Raw genomic sequence first — 22,199 nt, 5'->3', positions numbered from 1 at the left:
ACTGAATCAGAATTCTGCCGAAGTTTGTAAAAATCTATCATTGAATTGCCACTCTGTCCTATGCAGTCCTCCTGCTCAAGCCTGGGGCTATTAAAGAATCCCCTTTAACTAAAGGGAATAGCACTTTGCCTATTACAATGCAAGCAGTGCTTTAGACTAGGTAAATACTTCCTAGTTCTTAACATGATATTTAAGACTGTAATTCCCATTTCACACTCTATAATTTAGGTATTAATCTTTGACTCATCCTTGACATTCTACTTTACACCTACAAGTACTTTGGTGCACAGTGTGTTTTGGAATTTAACAAAATTAGATATACCGCACTTTGCCAGAGAATGACTAGAGAAAAAGGGTACTTTTTTCCTAAGCTATCTGAGTAAAAAGCACACTTCTGCAGCTTTAGCAAGTCCGTGTGTGTCAGGACAGCTATTTCACCATTTTATAGGGGGTCTACATCCACTGTCCAGAAAGGAGAAACTGTTTTAAACTATCACTTAATTTTTTTTACATACTTTGTGCATCTCTGTATATGTATATACTCCCTACAGAAGTTTTATACTACAAATATTTCAGATAAGAACAGTTCTGCTTTCTCTATTTCATGGATGGTCTCTCCATCTTATCCAGTTGCTAGGGGCTGTACCTCTCCAATTAATTACCTGACCCTGTGTTTCAGAATCTCTCCCAGTATTTACTAGCCTTATTTACTGACTTCTAAGACATAGATCAGATAGAGAATGGTCTGGCTTATTTTCTTTCTTTCCAAGTTAGATTGCAGACGTGCTAGTGGAAACCCATGAGACATAAATGCTGTGTAGGACATCAGCGGCATCTCGTTTGGGAGCCAGAAGCTGCTGATGGCTGCCTCCCAGTGATGCCTCTCAGTGCCATTGCTCCCTTTGTAGCTTTTTTTTAGATACCCTGTCTGACACCCATGTTATAGCTGCCAAACCCTGCTCTAAAGCAGAGGTTGACATGTGGCAAAGATCAAGACTTAAAAGACAGGGGCCTTGGGGAAACTGGTTAAGGGGTCAGGGGCACAAATAGTGTTCTCCTCCATCCCTTCAGCTGCAGGGATGGATGAGGAAGATTACAGGAGAACTCAACAGATGAACTTGTGGCTCTGAGACTGGTGTTATGGGCAGGGCTTTGGATTTTTCAATCACGGGTTAGTATACAGGATGCCAGAACTTTTGGCATCAGATGGGATGCACCTGTCCCAGAGGGGGAAAAGGATCTTGGGGCAGAAGTTAGCTGGGCTCATTGTGAGAGCTTTAAACTAGATTTGAAGGGGGAAGGGGACAAAACTGGAACTCCCAGACATAAGTCTCAGGGTAGATTACCAGAGTTTGTGGGCTGTTGTGCCAGTGATGACCCTCACCCTGCTATCCCAGTTGAGGCAAGGGTTGCAGACATGCAGCACAACAAAGATGCAAGGGATATGGATGGATCAGTAACCCTGGTAACACCTGTGAAAGCTCAGGCCGGACTCAGGACCTCTAAATGCGAAAAGGTGCTGGGGACATCAGCCCATCTGAAGTGCATGTATACAATGCACACAGCATGGGTGACAAACAGGAGGAGCTTGAAGCCATGATGAAACAGGAAAATTATGATGGAGTGGCTCTCGCAGAAACTTGGTGGGATGTCTCCCATGACTGGAGTGTGCCAGTTGATGGCTACAAGCTCTTTAGAAGGGATAGACAAGGAAGGAGAGGCAGTGGGGTGGTGCTGTATGTTAGAGACTGTTATGATTGCTTTGAGTACAAGTGTAGTGAAGACAGGGTGGAGTGTCTTTGCGTTAGAATCAGGGGGAAGGCCAACAGGGCAGATGTTGTAGTAGGAGTCTACTATAGGCCACCCACCCAGGACAGAGAGGTGGATGAAATATTCTATAGGCATTTAGGAGAAATCTCACAATTGCTTGCCCTTGTTCTTGTGGGAGACTTTAACTTCCCAGACATCTGCTGGAAATACAACACAGCAGAGCAGGACCAGTCCCGGAGATTCTTGGAATATGTGGCAGATAACTTCCTGACACAGCTGGTGAGAGAACCAACCAGAGAAGGTGCCCTGCTGGATCTCCTCTTTGTGAACAGAGAAGGACTGGTGGATGATGTGGCAGTTGGAGGCCGACTAGGGCACAGCAATCATGAAATAATAGTTCTCTATTCTTAGAGAGGCCAGGAGAGGGGGCAGCAGAACTGCCATCCTGGACTTCCAAAGGGCTGATTTTGACTCGTTTAGGCAACTGCTTGACAGAATCCCTTGGGAGACGGTCCTGAAGGGTATACAGGTCCAGGAAGGCTAGACACTTTTTAAAAAGGAGGTCTTAATGGCACAGGAACAGACTGTCCCCAGATGCTGTAAGAGAAGCTGGCAGCAGAGAAGACCCCCCTGGCTAAACAGGGAGCTTTGGCTGCAACTCAGGGAGAAAAGGAGAGTTTACGGCCTTTGGAAGAAGGGGATAGCCACTCACAGTGATTACAAAGATGCTGTGAGGCTATGCAGGGTGGAAATCAGGAGGAATAAAGCCCAGCTGGAAATTAATCTGGCTTCAGCAGTAAAGGACAACAAGAAATGTTTCTATAAGTATGTCAGTAGCAAAAGAAAGACCAGGGAGAGCCTCCATCCCCTGCTAGACGCAGGAGGAAACATGGCAACGAGTGATGAGGAAAAGGCTGAGGTGCTTAATGCCGCCTTTGCCTCAGTCTTTAATAACAAGATTAGTTGTACTGAGGGAATCCAGCCTCCTCAGCCAGAAGACAGAGACTGGGAGAACGAACTCCCCCTGCAATCCAGGAGGAGACAGTCAGTGACCTACTGCATCATGTAGACATACACAAGTCTATGGGACTGGATGGGATACACCCGAGGGTGCTGAAGGAGCTGGCTGGGGTGCTCGCCAAGCTGCTTTCCATCATTTACCAGCAGTCCTGGCTGACCGGGGAGGTCCTGACAGATTGGAAATTGGCCAATGTGACGCCCATATATAAGAAGGGTCGGAAGGATGATCCGGGAAATGACAAGCCTGTCAGCTTGATGTCGGTGCCCGGGAAGCTGATGGAGCAGCTCATTCTGAGTAGCATCACACAACACGTGTGGGACAACCAGATGATCAGGCCCAGTCAGCATGGGTTTATGAAAGGCAGGTCCTGCTTGACAAACCTGATCTCCTTCTACGACAGGGCGACCTGCTTATTGGATGAGGGAAAGGCTGTGGACGTTGTCTACCTCGACTTCAGTAAGGCCTTTGACACCGTTTCCCACAGCATTCTCCTGGCAAAACTGGCTGCTTGAGGCTTGGATGGGCACACGCTTTGCTGGGTAAAAAAACTGGCTGGATGGCCGGGCCCAAAGAGTTGTGGTGAACGGAGTTAAATCCAGTTGGTGGCCGGTCACGAGTGGTGTCCCCCAGGGCTCGGTTTTGGGGCCACTCCTGTTTAACATCTTTATTGATGATCTAGACGAGGGGATCGAGTCACTGCTTCTAATCACAGCAGAAGGAATCAATTCAGTTAATTATGTCTTGGATATATGATCTTCTCTACTCAGGTCGGGACTGGGCTCCTTCTCACAGTCGGTGCTAGGTTTAGGCAAGGCAGAGCTTCATAGTGAAGAGGACTGCTGGGGAGGAAGGTAGCCCATATAACAGCAGTGGCTACAGAAACCTTTGCCAGAGCTCTGTTGCGGTTGTTCGCCTTGCCAAGCAACTATTTCTGGGGAGGTTCAGTCCCTTCCAGAAGCAGCAGTTGCTGCCCCAGCCCCTCTGACTCTCCCTGTGGCAGCAGAGACACAAGCCCAGCTTCTGTAGCAGAAGAGACCCAGCACCCGTGGGGCTCGTGGCTGCTGCTCTCAGGAGCAGCAGCATTTGCTGTTGCCTTGCAAGGGGGGAGCTCAAGCCAGTCTATTTTTCACTTTCCAAGTTTTAGCTTTTATCCTGCTCAGAGATTTATTAGCCAACCCAATCTGAATATACATCACTATGGTTACTCTTGGATAAATTCTCCTTTTCTGGGGGGTGAGAGATGAAGGGTCTTTCCATTGTGATTGCCTGTCATCTTGGAGCCCTTTTATCTTATCCCTTTGGAATCAGCTGCTCAGTCTTGGACTCACCATTGCCCTAGTACAACTTCAGTTGGTGAATGTGACTTAAAGGTACAAATCAAAATAGTGGTGATAGAAGTCCTCAGAGAGAGAAGATGGCGAGAAGTCCAGGACTAGACGACAGGAATTTATTTACTACAGAAATATGTATGTTGTAAGAGTAAAGATGTTGTGGATGTGAAAATGAAAGGACATCTTATTGGAATGGTAATGACAAATAGGCATTTTTTTTTTACCAGTAATGACAATATCTGACTCTGTCATAATTCTCCAGACAACTGGGAAGTCCAATGGATTATTAAACAAATTAATTAAACAGCATCCTTTTCTGAGGTGGCAAAATTTAGTAAAAACCTTTGCAGAAGACAGACAGGGCTTGAAGAGCAGAAGACAGGGGCTGGACAAATAGTTTATTTTGAGCATTTCAAAGGCATTCTTCATTAAGAAGAAAATTGTCAACTGTGTTCTTCAAAGGTTCTCACATTTCAGAATATCATGGTGGATTTCCAGTCACCTAGAGAGGACTATAATTCTCCCGTCAGCAAAGTAACTGAATACATTATTTCTATGTGAGGCATTCTAGTTACACCATCTTGCTCAATTATTCATGATATGCACCAGAGGAAAAGGGGAAAAAAAAGTTCAATTTGCAGCAGAGAAATTGGGAGATTTTAAGAACAGAAATTAAAAACCTAAGGGTATTGTAACACTAGAAAGACCTACCAGGGAGGTTGTGCTGTCTTTCACGGGAGGTTTTAAAGTGTAGGTTAGAGAAACATCAGTGAAGAATGAGCTTGGTGAGGTTAATTTTGCCTTGGTGCACAGGGATTAGATAATTTCTTGAGGACCCCTTCTGTCTTGTATTTCTGTGATTCTGTGCTTCTGTTGTTTGCTGTCCTTTTATTGATCTATCCCGCTATGCTGTTTGTCATTTAGACTGCAACTCTGCATTAAGTACTGCCTTCAAAGACTTTTTGCTTCTCCAGTAATCCTTTTCCTGGAGAGCATGCTACATCTCTCTCTTCTTAAACACATACTATTTGTGTGTTCCAGTCCTCACCTCCTCAGGCTTTTCCAATTGTTTCCAACAAATTGCATTTTCTCATAGGCTCCAGGCATTGAGGGGAAAATTACAGCCTAGTAGTGAAAGTTCACATAATTAAAAAACGTTAATGTCTCCCAATGTGCACTATTCACATGGGGTCAAACAGTGAGCTTGCAGAAGACGCGTGTGTAAAACACAGATTGATTTCAGTAGTGCCAGCATTTGGCTGAAGGAGCCTGTTGTATACAATAGAGAGCTGCTATAGATACTGTCCAACTACTCCCTTTGGCTAGGGACACTTTAATTTAGTCATATACCATATCCCATTTTCAAGCTAAACCAAGTACAGCACAGTCTGCCTTCTACAGCCAGACAACTCATTCTCATTTGCTGTGAGATCCACTGAAGCCTCCCTGTGAGTTGTGGATGTTGAGCCATCACAGGAACAAACTAAGAGCCCCTTCGGGCTTGAAGGAGGAAAACAATTCTCATGGAGAGCTCATTTCTGCAGGCTCTTCATAAAAGCAGTGAGGAAAGCGAAGCAGGATTACTTTGAAATAACCTCTGGGGTAATATTTTTTGTTGGCTACTGACTACTTACAGAGCCCTGGGAGAATAGCTTCCCAGCTGAAGTACCTCCTCACATCTGAGAACCTGGAGCAGGACGAGGGGTGGTGGCCCAGTTCAAGCTCCAGTTGTCCCCCTAGTCCAGCCCTGATGAGAAATTTGTTGTTGGATGATTTTGTGGGAAGTTGTTCACAGAACTCTGTGACACTGTTTTTCTTACATGGCTTGCTGGCAGAAGTCCTTTTTATCCTAATACTAAAACATCTTGAATACCAAATCCTTGCCACAGTCAGTGAATTTTAGTTTGGAACCTGGTTTAAATAGTGACTGGTTTTATCTGCGTGCATTACACAGCTTGGATTGGGCTGCCTGTATTCCTGCACCTACACAAGTCAGAAATATAAGTCAAATAAGAAATATGTGAAATACCCTGTATCACAGGGTTACAGCCAGCTGTTTTATAGAATGCTGCAATATTCACTCCATACAGCAATAGTCTCCACCTTCCTCTAGACTCTGTCCTACTCCTTTTTAGCACATTGTTATTTCCATCTACCCATCACTTTTAGCTCCAGATAGACGATATTTCAGGGATGGACCTTGCAAAGGCATGGTCAGTTCCTCTTAACTTTAATTTTTTATGTGGTTCCTTTGTTGGAAAGGTACCTGGTTAGACCTTCGTCTCGTTGAACCATGTTAGGAAGCTATAGGTACTTGCCAGTGGTCTATGTCTGCTTCAGGACTAGCACATGGAAGGTACAAGAAAGATGATTTGGAGGAAGCAGCTGCACTGTCTGGCTGCAGTCACCGTTGTAATAGTGCTGTGCCTACTCACCTCCACTGCAGAAGCTGAGTTTCCTTTGTAAAGCTCAAAAGAAATACTGTAAAAACATTCTCCTAAGGTAGCTGGTACTCCTCTCTTTCCTGCCCATGCTGGGCATCTCTTAAGAGGCACAAAATTCTGCATAACTTTTCATGTTTTCTCTAAGCCTAGTATAAAGCCTAGTTTGTAGGTAACACCCATCCTTTGCTGGTTTTGTTACAAGACCTCTTGTTTGCAGAGCACCATACTCTAATAAAGAATATAAGAATTCAAGCAATGGCAGAGCTACTCTATCGCTTGAGTTTAGTGAAGTGGATGCCTTTCACACTTGAAATTCCTACTTGAGATACCTGGGAGACATTCTGATAACCTGGGAGTTCCTGTTATTGTTATAACGACAACAAAGATGGTGTATTATCATACAATAGCTCTCTTCTTGCTAGTCTCATTTGTTTTTAGATATATATATATAAACATATACGTGGATGTATATGTTTACATGCTATAAAAATATCTTTGTATATTTCTTTAAATCTGGCCTACTTGAAACTGAGATGCTTTTTGTGCATGTTTGACCACTTCAAAGGGGGTAACAGAAAGAAGTTGTTATTTCCTAGTATGCTTGTATTTAATAATGCTTTTTACTGTATGGTACTCAGCTCTATTTGAAACAGGTATAGATAAAAGATGTAAGGAACAGAGAACAGTAAGGCACATGATCTAGAGAGCCAAATAATAACTGTGTGATCTCTGTTACAGAAGCTTCATAACAAAGAGCTGTAAGCAATGAATACTATACATCTTTCCCTTCTGAAAAGGAGATTAAAAAAATCCATATTACTTTCGTATTTTCATTATTTTTATTTTAATGTGGTAAGCCCCGAGTTCAAGCTGACTTTAACTTCTAAAGCTATAAGGGGCTAGGCAGAGGAAGAATTTCCAGAGAGTGCTTCGTAGCTTTTAAAGTTCTTCCTACGACAGGGACCGCTGATTGCAGTCTGCGAAGATATTAAATACTTGTTACTTCTGCTGGTTTGATTATCAGTGCCTGATTCCTCTTCTCCCCCTTTCTTTTCTGAAGACATTGTTAGTTTTAATACTGGGCACTCCAAGACTACAAATATGACCGTACAGACAAGGTATTTTTGGCCTTTGCTAATTTCCTCAACTGCTTTTTCAATATCATTATTTTTTAATTGGTCACTTGAGCTTTTTTCAGTGACGTTGAACCTCTGATGCATGTCACCTCAGAAGTGTTTTCGAAACATTGTAGGCGTCATGGAGCAATTTTAGCATAAAAAGAAGGGTATAACTAGAGATGGCGGGGGAGCAAATTACATTTTGTATATATAGTATTAAATGCTTCCATTAGTTGCCATAGGGATGGGCAGAAGTTGGTCTGAAATGACAGCTTTTCTGATGCTTGATGTGTTTAAAAAGAAAACATTGGGGGGAGGGTTTTTATTGTTATTATTACCCTGGGAGTCTTTCATAGGGGAGGGGGAAATATTAAAGTCATATTTCTCAAAAAAATGCAGTGGGGCTACATTAACAGACCAGGCATCACCTTCACCTCTCTGCGGTGACACTGACCTCTACAAAACACGCATCTTTGTAGCTTCAGGGATGTAATTCCACAGCTGCTCTGAGCTTCAAATTTCCTTCTGTTGTGCAACACGGGAGCTATCACGGCAACCCCTCCTGAGCAGTATCTGTAAATCTGCTGCAGTAGTAACCCAAGGAATAGCATGTCCTGCAATTACTGCTGTGCACACCCCAATTACAACAGAACTGGTGAGACCTGGTTGTCAGGCCAGGCTTTTCTATTTGCTCACCTTAACATTCACTTGGCTTGAATATCGGAAATCAACAGAAAGCAAGCCCTGGATTTATAGTTACACTATGAGCTCCCACGCAATCACGTCAAAAAGCTAAGAGGTGTGAGTCGTGTATCTTGGCATGTGATCTAAGCCTGCAGTCATCTGATGTTAAAACTATCATTCATGCCAAGCGTGACCAGGAGTAGGATGGCAGCTGTATGGTTTGCTGGCATTCAGGTCCTTGGAATTTTTGTGTGGATGGTATGAGTACCACACAAGGGAGACTTGCTGGTTGTGCTAACTAAAAAATGTAAATGGTTCAGAAATTGCTACTACACAATATGCAAATGAGAGTTAATCAGGAGGCTTAACGTTATAACTTTCAGTGTTTCTGAAGGTAGTCCATAAGAGAAGGATCTGCCCTGTAAGGAATGAAACTGAGGCACTGTACTTACTGAGTCTAATCTAAATTCACTGGACTTTCCATTGATTTTCAGTAAGTTTTTAAACAAGCACATGTGAAATTATGGGTTTTTTTAAATCTAACTTCTAGTTTGTGCCACAAGAGCCTTTTTATTTCAATCTCTCAAAGACAATGTTTTATTAAAATTACTTATCAGCCTGGGGGGCACTAAGCAAACACTGAATGTTATTTTGAGAAGACCACCCATAGACTGTGAAATGTCATTTGTCAGGTCAATTATTTGTAGTCTGCCTGTACAATGCTGTTCTGTCAGTTCATGGGGATACACCTCACTAATGTGACTGTAGTGTCTCTAATAATTAGGGAAACTTGGGTAACAGAATAAATGCATTATTTTTCTTCTCGATGGGGTTGACTGAAAATAAGTGCAACCCACATAAAACACTGGAACTGTCCTTGGCTGATGTTCTTTAGAAAATGTTTCCAGTCTGGTGTTCTGTAAAAGATCTGATCTTCTGTCAAGCTGAAGAAACTGGAGGAGAGGATCTGCATTAGCTGTTCCATGGTCAAATGCAAATTTGGTTTAGTCCTACAAATTCCTACTGAAAGTGCAAAGAGGTTTTTCTCAAAGGCAAGCAGAAGTTCTTTGAAATCACGAACAACATGAAGAGTCTGAAGTACTCGCCTGAGCCTGTGATATATGGTGAAAAGGAGGAGGATATGGGCAGAAAGCAGGCATGTCTGAGGAGACAGGAGAACTCGTGTAGCCCCCATCATGCTAATGGAACACGTAGCTGCAATACATACTCCTTTTTTAGGCCATACTTTTGCTACCAGGCAGAAGTAACTTGACAGCTCTGCAGTCTCATTATCATTAAGAAAGAATTAGGTTCTTCTGGCTTGTTATCTTGCTCATCATTTTTGACATTGCATAGACCTGCATTATGCAGGATTAAATCCTTCAATAAAGTATGGAAAGCACAGCAAAATGTAGTTGCAGATACTTACATATTTGAAATGCACAAAAATATCCAACTTGTGCACATAAAAATCCTTTGTCCAAACATGCAAACTTTAGAATCACTCCAGTGAGGTACAGTAGTATGTGTCCAGGAATACTCAAGATACCTGGATGATTTTGTCAATTACCTTCATCTGTTTCATTACAAGTCCTATAAATATTCCCACTGCAAAAGATGTGGCTCCTTGGTAGCTCCAGAGAAACACAGGGTAGGAAATGTAAGACAGGTGGATGTTTTTTCTGAAAGTCTCATCACTGATCTGTCTTCCTAGGGAAGTCAGTTATAAAAACCATAGGCCAAACACTTTTGAAAACTGTATCAGAAGTTAATGCAGCTTTTGGAGGATAACACAGTGTAGAAACAGGAAAGGAGATTGATTTTTATGTAAATTATTCAGAGACTGGCATTCATATGCATTATTTATCTATGTATGCACAGTGCCCTATGAATATTAAATCTCATGATGTTATCTGAGGACTACACCTTGTAACTTCATTAGTACTCCATAGTTATGTCTTTGCCTTACGTAAGTCAGTTGGCAAGAAGTCATTTGATTTTGTTCTAACCAGACTGCAATTCCTAGATTTTTATCAAGCGTAATCACGTTACTGTATTTATGTCCAGCTGCTCAGTTACTTCAGAATTGTTTATCCCTTTTAAACCAGCAACCAACTGAAACCAGATTTAGAAATGTCCACTAGCAGTGCAATTTCTCAATGGCCATCAGGAGACTGTAAGCATACATTTGTTTCCAGTTTCCCCGTGCTGTTTTTCCCTTTCTTTCAATGAAGGTTAAGACTGAGATCATCGGTACCTGTGTTAGCGCAAATTAAAGGCATTCCCTGTTACATCTTTGGCCATTTGCACTGTCCTTTGCATGGGGCATAGCTCAGGGTCTGGTGACTGCTCAGTCCCAGGAAGGCACAGAGGATTGATGATTTTGTGGTCCATCTGTCACTGTTTCCAGCTGCCTCTTCTAATCCTTTTAAAATTCCTTTGCCAGAACTCCTTGAAAAGTGAGTAGGAAGCTGAAAGGGATGCCTCCACCTCCACGACTGCTGCATGCTGGTGGGGCAATGGACGAAGGCTTACCCAGAAGATCTAGTTTACTAGTTTCACCCACTTCCCCTGCCACAGATAGCTCTGCGTCTCTCTCCTTCCACCAACTCACCCATGGGAATGAATTAGGGGAATTTCCTCTTCTTCCATTCCTATATTTGTGTAGTTTGTTATAGAAAAAAAATAACCTGGTCATGTAATTGAAGAGGATGACAAAGGTCTATTAATGCTGAAGAATTTCTGCCTGAACGATTAGGTTTTAACATACGTGCTCTCCCAAAATCTCTCTTCTCTAATATGTTTATCATATAATTATGACTTCAACCTCTCCTCCCTCAAATGAAGGCGTATCAAACTGCCATATATCATCTTAGAATAGACTTTTTCTATGCAGGATAGCTAACCTTTGTTCTCTATGACAGCACTTTTAAGATTTTCTCAACTAGCAACTTCTTGAGTTTCTTGATCATGACACGGGATGCTGGAGCTCCCTCTTTTCAAGCTCATCTTTTCTGCATTGGAATCCATGCAGTGCTTGCTTTGGAGCTAAATAACAAGAATGTGATCCCAATGCTATGAAAGCCCAAACCAAATCTTTCATTGATTTCAAGAATCAGGGCTACCATTATGCTCTCTTCAGTGTTTCCAGATATTGATAATTTTTATGGCAGAAGCATTAAAAATAAATACCTCTGCACTGGGAGTACCTCTTCTTCTGGACAACTCTCTTAAAGTTCCTAAGTGGTTTCAGCCTGAGGACACCAAGATGGAATTCTACAAAATTTGTAGAAATTTCTGAAAGCATCAACATTAGTCTTTATCACTGTAAAGCATCTGTAACCCTCATTTGAATATTTTTGTGTTTTATTGTATGTTGTGTGCATCATAATATTTGTCTTGTATTACAAATAAGAAATAGAGAACATATTTGTGTCCTAATTTTGCTAGCAATCCTCTCTTTTTAATATATCTAAGCACAAGACTGATAATTATAATTTCAAAAAAACCCATTCTTCACAGCTTAGGGGCTTAAACTTTTATATTCTTCCTTTATTCTGAATGTATCCCTCAGGAAACAACTCTCTGTAATAATCACCTTGCCTACACTTCTTCAGTCACACATTACATTCTCTCTCCCACTTTCTTTCAGGTTAATATTAGTGTTTGTCAGCAGCAGGCTTTTTTTCTAAAGCTCTGAGTCATTACAGTAACAGTTATGTTCTGAATAGAGAGTTCAGGGTAGGAAAAAACCCCAGCCCTATGCCTACATTTATCTGACTGTTAGAAAACCAGAAGGCTACTCACTCCTTTTAAATGGCAAGTGTTCAATTACTTTCCTCTTCATTTTTTTTTTCATTTGGTTTTCTTTTTTTAATTTGGGAAAAAGTCAAATGTGATGCAGTAGGTTACTTAAGCTCATGATGAGGAATGCCAACTTCAGATTTTTCCAAAGCATGACAGTTTTTTCCCAAGTATTTCTTTAGCAGAGGTCAGTTGGTTAGTTTTATGGTCTAGCTCACAAAGAGTTCAGTCTCAGTCTAGTCCTCCATGGGCATCTGTGCACGTTACAAAATCATTGCACCCCTTACCCTGAATAGTGATCTGTGCTGATAAGAGGTATGATCAATAGCAGAGGTTTTGCAAGTCTGGCTCCAGGGCTTGACAGAGCACAGGGAAGCGTTCAAAGAGTTGGAGAGTACAGTTTCTGGCTCTGGCTACTGCTGTCCTTCCCTGTCCTGACTCCTGAGGTGCTATGCTGTTTTTTAGAAATCAGGTCCAAGTACACATCTCAATGCCCTGTGCATTAGCTTAAGAGCTGTACAAAACTTTCAGAGTGACCCTCAAGGATATGTGAAACCTGATCTGGAGGAGCTAGATCTCTTTCACCTGAACATTTTTCTAGACATGGAGGCTTTTCAACTGAACTGGAGGTAATGGATTTCTCTTTCTGATGGTAGAATTCTCTCTGGACCGCGGGTCAAATCTGAGCCCATGCTACCATCCTAAAGACTTTGTAACCAGGCAGGTAAGGATTTCCCTCATGGTGATGAATGCCACAGAAGCATATAAATATAAAGGCACTGTTATCTTTCTTGTTGCTAAGTACCCCCTAGTCAGAGTGAGCTCTTAGCAGCTGTCAGAACTGCTGCACTATAATTTAAAGTGAACTGTAAATCCCTGATATGGATGAAGGTATCAAGATGGATGATCTTGTAATGGTCAGTAGAGAGGCTGCCGGTGATTTCAATAACTATGCTTGTCAGTCATGGTGGAAGATGACAATGCAGATTGAAAGGGTGATGGCAAAGAGGATCAGAAGGACACACTAAAGGCTAAAGGACAGGTGATAAAAAATATTCTTCAGCATGCAAGGTTGTATTTTTTTCAGCCTCCTTCTGACTGGGAGATCCAGTACCCCCAGGGGAAAAAAAAAAAAAAAAGTAGTATTCCATATTGCTTGAAAACAAGCAGATATGATCCTTGGAGCGAGTGAGGTATAGTGTTCTCCTGTCTTCCATTTTTCCTTTTGTGTCTCTGTTGCCAGCCTTTCTTCTTTTTTCTGGTTTTCTATTGAAGAAGGTCAGCTGGGCTAAACAGGCAACTGGCCACTGGTTCATAAGATAACGGATACAAAAATTACCAGAGGACAGCTTGGAGGGACCTAATGCTCAGTAGTCATCATGGCACATAAAAACTCTCCAAAACGCAGAGAGGAAGGTGCTAGCAACTCTCCAAAATGCAAAGAAGGTGGCTTGCAGTGTTCTTGCTGTTCGTTTTTGCTTTAATTTGTGTTTAGGAGCAAAAATGTTTGTCACACCTCTGAAAACAGGAGCGCAGTTTGCATAAGCCAGATCGACCACTAAGGTGGCACTCTGAGACGCCTACTCAATCCAGACATATTTAGTGGGGTGCCAGTGTAGGAACAGCCATACCAGATTCTACCTGGAGTTCATATAGTTCACCTTTATTTTTGATACTCTCTGGGTGCTTTGAAGAAGCATGTAAGAAATCTTAAGAGTGGAAACCCATGAGTAATCTGCTCACAGGGATTCTTACTTTCTAACCTGCACCAAAAACCTGTACTCTCGGGGTTTATTTATCTTCCTGGGTTTCTTAAAAGCCAGAAAAAGCCTATGCCACCTGATACAGAGTTTTCTGATACTGAAATGAAAATCTAACGTTTCAGAACCCACAGTTTTGAGCACCAATAACGTTTGGTGGCAATGAATTTCAGAGGGCATTTATACCTGACCTTTTGAGCAGAATTTCTGCAAATATGGGAAGACTAAGCCTGATTGCTTCCTGCCACATCTCTTGGCTAGAACTTCTGACTCTAAATTTCTCAGAGGATCACTTTATCACTGCCTTCTTCAATTTCCAATCCACTTCCAAAATCAGGCTTTGGGAAACTACACGAGGACCTGCTGGAAGAAGCAAGGTCCTGGCCCTCTTGTGAGGGATGCCTGCGCAACTTAATAGCATGGCCCTTGTTAGCCCCTAGTGCCTGGCTTCATCAGGATTCCAAACAATGTGCAGCTCCAGTAATGCTAAACTAGATAAACTGGAAGCCACCAAGAGATAACTGTGCTACATTTCAGTTTATTAACCATTGAAGCCCACTTTCAAACTTGGGAAAGGCAAATTATAATTGAAAAGATCTCAGTAGAAACGTATTCTGCTTTCACAGTCTGTGGATATGCATGTTTAAGCTATCATGCCATGACACTGTGCTATTTGATTTATGTTTTTACTGATGCTTTGACTGAGTAGTTTGTTGCAATGTACTGCTAAATGGAGGAAAAATCAGAAACTGCATCAGACAACCACTCTGTATTTCATTCTAGAAAATAGCTGGCAATTATAATTACTCACCATGTTTCTGGCTCAGAATAAAAGTGGCATTGCACAAAAAACACACTGAACATTCATCGTGATTAGAAAATGCTCCATACCTTGGAGTGCAGTGGAGACATAAGAATAATTTTAAATGCAAATTAAATTGTGGGGGTAGCAAAGAGAACAGATAAAAGACAGTAAAACAAAGCCTTTCACTTTCCTCAAATTAGCAGGCTAATGTAGTATAAAAAAAAGCAGTTCTTCTCAGATCCGTGCTAAGAGCTTTCATTTCATCATAATATAAAACAGCAGATCCGTCACCTTTCTCTATTCAGTACTCTTGATTTCGAGGTTGAAGTGAAAATTAGAAGCTGTTCATTCTGGCTCACAGACTGGGTTGCATTTGCTTAGTCTTATTCCATGACAGTAGGATGGAAAGAGGTCAGTAACACTGGTAAGTACTTATCTCCTGCAGCTGATTTTATTTATTTATTTTAAAAACCTTTCACAGTGTTTTGGCTTTTTATCAATGTGTATTTCATGAAAAAAGCTACATCATGTATTTTGTAAAAGGCTGTATCTTAAGCAGAAACGCAATGATTCCTCGAGAATGCTTGTATCAGATGTTAGAGCTCCTTCAAGAATGAATGAATTACTTAAAGTAGGAATTCTGTAATAAGAAATGTTTCTGGATAATCTATATATTTCATAGCATCACTGAAACATTTTGTGTGTTGCTTTTTCTGTCTGCCTTGTCCAACAAGCAGTACCAGATAAGAAATTAATCTTTTCAAGATGTTATTTGCATTACATTCATAGCAAAACATTTAACAATCTCATTACCCTTGTGGTAAATGGTGGAGAAAGTAGATATTTTACTTACTGAAAGCAAATTATTAGACAAAATACAATGTTTACGGTTAATCATTATGAAACACTTAAAAATATCTCAGAATACGAGATGCAATAAGGAAGATCAGAGTGAAAAACAAATTCTTACAGAAACTTGATGTAGATTTTTTTTTTTTTTTCCTTGGGAAAGTTTTTACCAAATCAAAACCAGGGACTTAATTTTTCAGTATGAAGGGTGAGGGGGAGTGGGGGAGATGATCGTAGTGTCACCTCCTGTTGCTAAGTAACAACATCTCCTGGCCATTTTTATCTGATAAAGGAAGTCCAGTTGACGTTATGCATTATTCATCAGAGTTCCAATCAAACAATCAAAATTGTTTGCTTACACTGGGGACATTTAGTAAGATCAAAGAAACCCTCCTTGAAACTACTGGAGCTTACACCACTGCCAGGCAGCTCTTGATACTCTGCAGTAAGTATCGTTTCTGGTTTGGGAGTGCTACAGTGAAGTGAATTGCTGAGGAATTTTAAAAGTTTTCTCATCAGGATAGGCTTCTGAATTTTAGAAAGGACTGCATGTTGATCGATGAAAACTGAATCGAAGGAAAAAGGGAAAGCTCTGGACCTCTGGTTTCCTGACCTTTGCCAACGCAATTAAAGGAATTGCTTGAAGCAGGGGTCAGATTCCCCACCCCAAACCTTTGTTAGGTTTGCATGGAAAAGGACTAGAGGTATTTCTCTCTGTCTGTCTTAAAATAAACGTTGTGCAGAGCTGTTTGTATGCCTATGATTATATGCCATAGCTAACTGAGGTGTGGAGGAGAGAATTGACTTGTGTGTTTTCTGAAAATCCTGGGGTTTTTTATGTGAGTTGTTGAGAGTAGAAGAAAATGTAGAAGGTAGCAAGAAGGCTGGAGAAGGGTCACGATAATGTGCATAATTCCAGGAAGTCTGCCTGGCAGAGGCAAACCTGATTCAGTGTATATCTTGGACAGTTGTAATCTAGGATCTGGACAGATCTGAGGTTCAGAAGAATGCTGAAAATATAAACCTTAGCTAAGAAGCAGTGAGTGCTAAGAGTAGCCTACTATTTCTTAATGATTGCTTTTAACACATCTTTTAAAACTGACAGTGGGATGTTCTGTTCCTACTTCTGGTCGGTAAGAGGGGAGAAGGAAGGCAATGTTGGCTTCTGGTCATTTAGGTGGAATGAAATATCCAGAATATTGTGTCTTCCCTTCTAGTGCACTGTTTTGGTGTAAGTGGCGCAAATGCTATCTTTAATGTAGTCTGCTACAGTAGTGCCTACTCGGAGGTGCTGGCTGTGAATCTGGCTAAAGGAGGTCCCTGCCGCAAGCTTTTCTGATCTTCTTTTTAAGAGCAAATGTAACAAGCAGGTGAATCTAAGTATGTATTGTAATAAATGGAGACTGACTAGAATAAAGGTGATTGTACTAGGAATCTTGCTAATACTGCAGTAGGACTTTTATGTCTTTAGACAAGAATTTAAACCAAACATCCTAAAATAGAAGAGGATACTTATGAAGTTCTATGAATAGTTATTTGGAAATGCATTGACCCTAATATGCCAAATGAAGCACTTTAGTGACTGCCTACACAGTTCTTTCCACAAAGAAACTCATCAGCTTTTTTCCGTCTGACATCTCTGTAATCTTTCCCAGGAATCTGACTGATCATCCATACCGGAGTGTTGTAAGCAAACATAAAGTTCCTTCAAAATGGACTACTTTTTGGATGTCGAGTCTGCTCACAGACTGTTTTACAGTCAAGGAGCTCAAGGTAAGAAACTCTGGTACTGACTCAGAAAAATTACTATTTTAACTGTACAGTTAAGATGTACAGGGCCAGACAAAGGCCAGCCCTTGTGACTGACCTACTGAAGTGTACAGAGGCCATAGGGAAAGCCATTCAAATGCATGGGGTGTAAAAGGGATTACAAGAGGAGTAATGATAGGGTTGATCTGCCCTCTCAGAGGATAAGGAAAAGCTGTGAGAGCTGTTGAATGCGCAGCAGGAGCAAAAGGAACTGTCAAGATGCAGACTCTGGTGTTGCAGAACCCAAATGGACAAGTCAGAGGGCACAACAGTGGCCTGCTGCTTGCTGTGTAAGCCTGTGGCGTCCTTCCCCTTCCTTCTCGCTTGTTGATGCTGTCAGGATCATAATGTGGTGTTATTCAGTGCTGCAGGAATAACTGGTTTGGGAAAGCCCTGAGGCAGTCCAGCATACTGTATGCATACACCAGTGTCTGCATCCTTCCCTGTGAAACGCTGGCCCCCACCAAGCACCAGCAGTGTGAGAGAGGGAAAGAGTAATAAAGCTTCTTTGCTTTAATGTAGTCGAGACTTGTTCATGACATAGATATTTTTGGTAAAGTCAGTTCACATTTTTCTCACCAGCTCTATTTTTGGAGAAAACTTGCAATTTCAGAGCGAAGGGCTTTTTTGTTCCTTGAACTTTAAACACCATATTAAATTGAAAAAAACTGTAAGAACCAAGTAGCTCTATCAGCCGCCTTAATTTTTACATACTGCCTGTTTTCTGAGAACACAATCCAGCTTTTTTCCACCATTAATTTCATCAGTTGCTAATCAAATTCAAAGTCCGGCTAACAGAGTTCTGCCTTCCCTCTGAAGGCCATTCTCCCAGAGCAAGACCTAATCCACCCAGGGGATGCCATCATCCCAGGATACACAGGGATCAGTACCACCTCTAACCTTTGGCTCAGCTGAGGTGCTGTTGCATTGCCCAGTTGCTGCCCCAGTTGTTGTGATACATTTTCATCTGTACAAGTCACAGAAAACCTTTCTTGTCACAACACAGCCTCCTGCAATGAACAACACAAGCAAATGCTAAGCACCTCAAAATCAGGGAAAAAAATCGGCTGAGAGCAATGACAGAGTTTTCTGGTTTTTTCTCCATCTCTCCATGTAATGGACACCTAAGCACTGCTACAGAAGTAATATTAAAATAAGTTCTTTGATCATCCCTGTGAGAACAAACCCCTTTATATTCCATAGAAACTAAAATTCAGGAATCTACAATTTACTGCTTTATAAAGCTACAGCAATTTATCAACAGCATCCCTGTGCATTGCAAGGTACAGAGGGGACTATGGAAGACAGAATTTGTATTCATGCAGTGAAAGTCTATTAAAGTAATGTCCACAAGGTGACTGATAAGAGTTGCACAGGCAACCTTCAGTGTAAGTATTTCCAAGAAGGCAAGGGACAAAAACATTATCTTACCCAGACTTGGAGAAATTATATTGTTAGCACATACAGAAATTTTTGTACTGATCAGCTAGATGCATGACTGAAATTTTAACCTTAGCACCTTGTTGATTCTTTGTTTCAATGCAATTATTTTGTTTTTTTTTTTAAATGCAAAATGAGGAAAAAAGTCCGTCGGGCAGAACTGTATTCCTTGATACAAATGTCATCAGCAGGGGGTTGACCTTTAGATCTGTCATGCAGGCTTCTATCCCTTGGCCAAAACAAGTAGGAACCAGCACTGAGACTTGGGGACTTTTTGTCCCCCTGCTTGTGAACATTTTATGAAAGACGCTAATGACATGCTTCCACTGTGCATCACAGCATAATACAGAGGCTCCCAGACCCTAATTACCTCCACAACTGGAAGCAGTACATTGGTATGAGCCATTCTGCACTTATGCTCTGTCCCCTTCAACTTTGCACCTTTCTCTTTGCTCCTTTTACTGCATTTTCCCCAGCTCCTGTCCTTCACATCTCTTACCTCACATGCTTGTGAGATCTCTTCCCCAAACTCTAGTACTCTTCCCTCTCTTCATTTCTCTGTGTTTGAGGTCAGCTGCTTCCCAACAGGCTGGGTGCCAGCAGGGAAATTGCTCTGAGCACAGAAGTGACAATGCTCCTGCTCTACATTCTCACATGCTGCAACACAGCAGCCGCCTGGCAACAGGAGAGGTGCTCAAGGGGAAGGATGGATGGACAACCCCACTAGCAGCAGGTGTGAGAGATGAAATGTGGCCTCTGCAGAGAGAATTTTCAGGAGGCTTTCACTGTCTGAAGTAGCACTGAGCATCTCGGAGGTGACAGAGATGGCTTCAGCAAGCCAAATGATAAACCTCTAGAAGAGCTGAAACTCATCAAGGTTTCCTGTAGCAAATGCCTTTATCACCATCCTTAGCCCCAGACTTCTTGACAGTATCATCCCCTTCCTCTGAGCTACCCTACCCCCTGTACATAACAAGGAACTCAACCCTATTGAGTGTGCATTGATGCTGCCTCTACAGCTCTGATAACTCCTGTCGTCCTTGTACCTTGTGCCAAATTTTAAGGCTGTCTTCCACAGAACAGGCATTTCTATATGAGATAATGGCATGATTTCTCCAAACATGGGCAAAAATAACATATTTCTTTCCTTATCCGCCTTCTGAGAAACAGTCAAACTGCGTTAACTATAACTTTCTGAAAAACCAGAAAAAATACACTGAATGTGAGGCACCCATCCGCCATAAATAGCATCGCTCAAGTAGCTAGTTTGGAACTGAATAAGAGGTCTGCAAGAAAGCATCATCACCAGATCTGCCTAATGGGATCACAAGTAACTATTTGATGTTAATATAGTAATGTGATGCTACTAGCAAATCATGCTATCAAACAGCATGTGTGTATGCATTAAAACTGCATTATGACAGAATTGAGTGAAAGAAGACTACAGTACTCTGCCATTTAATTAGAAACAACATCAGAACACATTATATTTATTACTTTAGTTATATTATTAATTGTTGCATTACAAAATACTCTGTTTACAGACTGTAGAATGGGGGTTTATGATCCACTTACTCTTTCTGTGAGATTTGAAGATTTCTGCCTTTTAATCCTTTGATTCTTCAGATCAATAAAAACCCCTCCTTTCCAATGTTTTCACATGAATGATATGACAATGTTACAAATGGCAGCTGCAAAGCACTCGCTCGCAAAGCACTCATTCTCCTCTGAACCCACTCCTTGTGGGTGGAAGCGAAGGAATAGGACTGCATAATGTTGAGCAGGAACTCAAAGAGCTATGATGGCATTACTAGCAGATGATATCAAATCCCAGCTGACCTCAGGTCTTGTGTAGTTGAACGCAGGATGCTCTGACCTCAGCAAACAGACTGAAACAGAGTTTTGGCCCCCAGCAACTAACTGGTTCTCTATCCGTTGCTGCCTGCACTAACGCCCACACCTCATCCCTACTCCTGCAGAAAGCTGCAGAACTGCCTTTGCTGCTGTAGGGTAGGAGGAGAGAGGTGTTACCTTATCAGCTGCCTCCTCTCCTATCCTCTCCTTCTCCAGAAGCAGCCATCACCTCACTCCCGTGGGCTGAGCACGTAACGGAGGATGTTTGGCCATTCAGGCTGCATCTGCTGTTCAAACAGCTGTTCCCTGTTTCCTCCAAGGAAAGTGAAGCAGGAGGGATGGAAAAGTCACAAAAGCTGGATCTGGCAGTACGATTATCTAGATTTAGAAAACTTGGTAAATGAAGCCAGCTGGCTGTAGTCTTCAGATACAAGCCAGAAATATCCTAAGCCCCGCAGCCCTCCCTGACTGTCTCTTCTGTGGCCGTATGTTGGGATCTAGGAGATGGGGGGTGTCCTTGCCAAGTGCGTAATGCCTGGTGACGCATCTGCAAATCAGAAGCAGGAAAGAAGGGCCTGTGATCCCCTGGATCTAGCCCCTTGCCCTAGGAAAGTCTGAATCTGAAATCTAAGCATGGAGCTGGACTTCAATTTTCTAAAAAGTCTTTTCCCTTTGAAGTGTGTGGAAGATACATTTATATCCAAGAATGAGCCATGAGGGCTGAAAGTATATAATGGGGCCTGGAATAGGATTCAGCTCACTTATCCCTTAGGTGTCCTCAGTGAAGATGTTTCCACCTAAGACTTCTGACTAGCCTGGTACGTATCAGTGGAGAGAAACAGTAATTTTAAGAGCAGGGTTCAACTAATCTTAGACATTTTCATTGGGATAACATAAATCTTGCCTTATTTTTTCTACTGATTATGAAAGCCTGGACAGCTAATTTGAGTGAAAGATGCCTGTGCTAATGGCATTTGTTTGCATAGAGGAATCACACATTGACGAGCAAGATAGGACCTAAATCAGGAAAGGGAGTAACTTCCCCAAAACAGGTCAAGTTGTAATCCAAAGCTGTACGTGCAGATCCCATCTCAGCTGTAGCCTACTTTGGAGAGACATCAGCTTTGATCTGGAAGTTCTACTTGAAAGAAGTTATGCTTTGGGGCATGCAAAGAAAGACCTTGTATTTGACAGCGCTGAGCAGGCTGATGCTGTGGAGCAGCAGAAGCAGGCTGCTCCATGAGGGAAAGCGAGCCAAGAGACAGCAAGACGGGCAGAGGCAGCAGCCTGCACTTGAGAGGTAAAGCACTGCAGCACATGAGCAGGGCAGGTCTGGTGATGGTCACCAGGTTCAGCCAAGAGTCCAGATCATCAGGTAGGACCATGGTGATGAGGCAGGTATGAGACCAAGCAGGACATCAAGTCAGCAGTCTGGATGTGGATCAGTGAGGACTGTAGCCAGCCACAGGCACAGCCGCAGCCTCGCTCAGCAACTGGGCAACAGCCTCAG

The 22,199-nt window shown here is 42.1% G+C and overlaps 1 protein-coding gene across 2 annotated transcripts in view; it reads left to right on the top strand.

Annotated features, from left to right (window-relative positions):
* The first annotated feature begins 17,246 nt into the window (after positions 1-17,246).
* PHACTR1 (phosphatase and actin regulator 1) overlaps positions 17,247-22,199 on the top strand; it is a 318,012-nt gene continuing 313,059 nt past the window's right edge. For both annotated transcript variants that reach the window (XM_074871786.1, XM_074871767.1), the window contains exon 1: positions 17,247-17,359. In XM_074871786.1, the coding sequence (XP_074727887.1) occupies positions 17,299-17,359 (61 nt within the window). In that variant the 5' untranslated portion in view covers positions 17,247-17,298. The remainder of the gene's footprint in view (positions 17,360-22,199) is intronic.

This window comes from Strix uralensis, chromosome 1 (assembly GCF_047716275.1).
Source record: "Strix uralensis isolate ZFMK-TIS-50842 chromosome 1, bStrUra1, whole genome shotgun sequence".
NCBI classification, from domain to species: domain Eukaryota; kingdom Metazoa; phylum Chordata; class Aves; order Strigiformes; family Strigidae; genus Strix; species Strix uralensis.
Note: the sequence above shows the minus strand (reverse complement) of the source record. Positions and strands in the feature narration are given on the sequence as shown.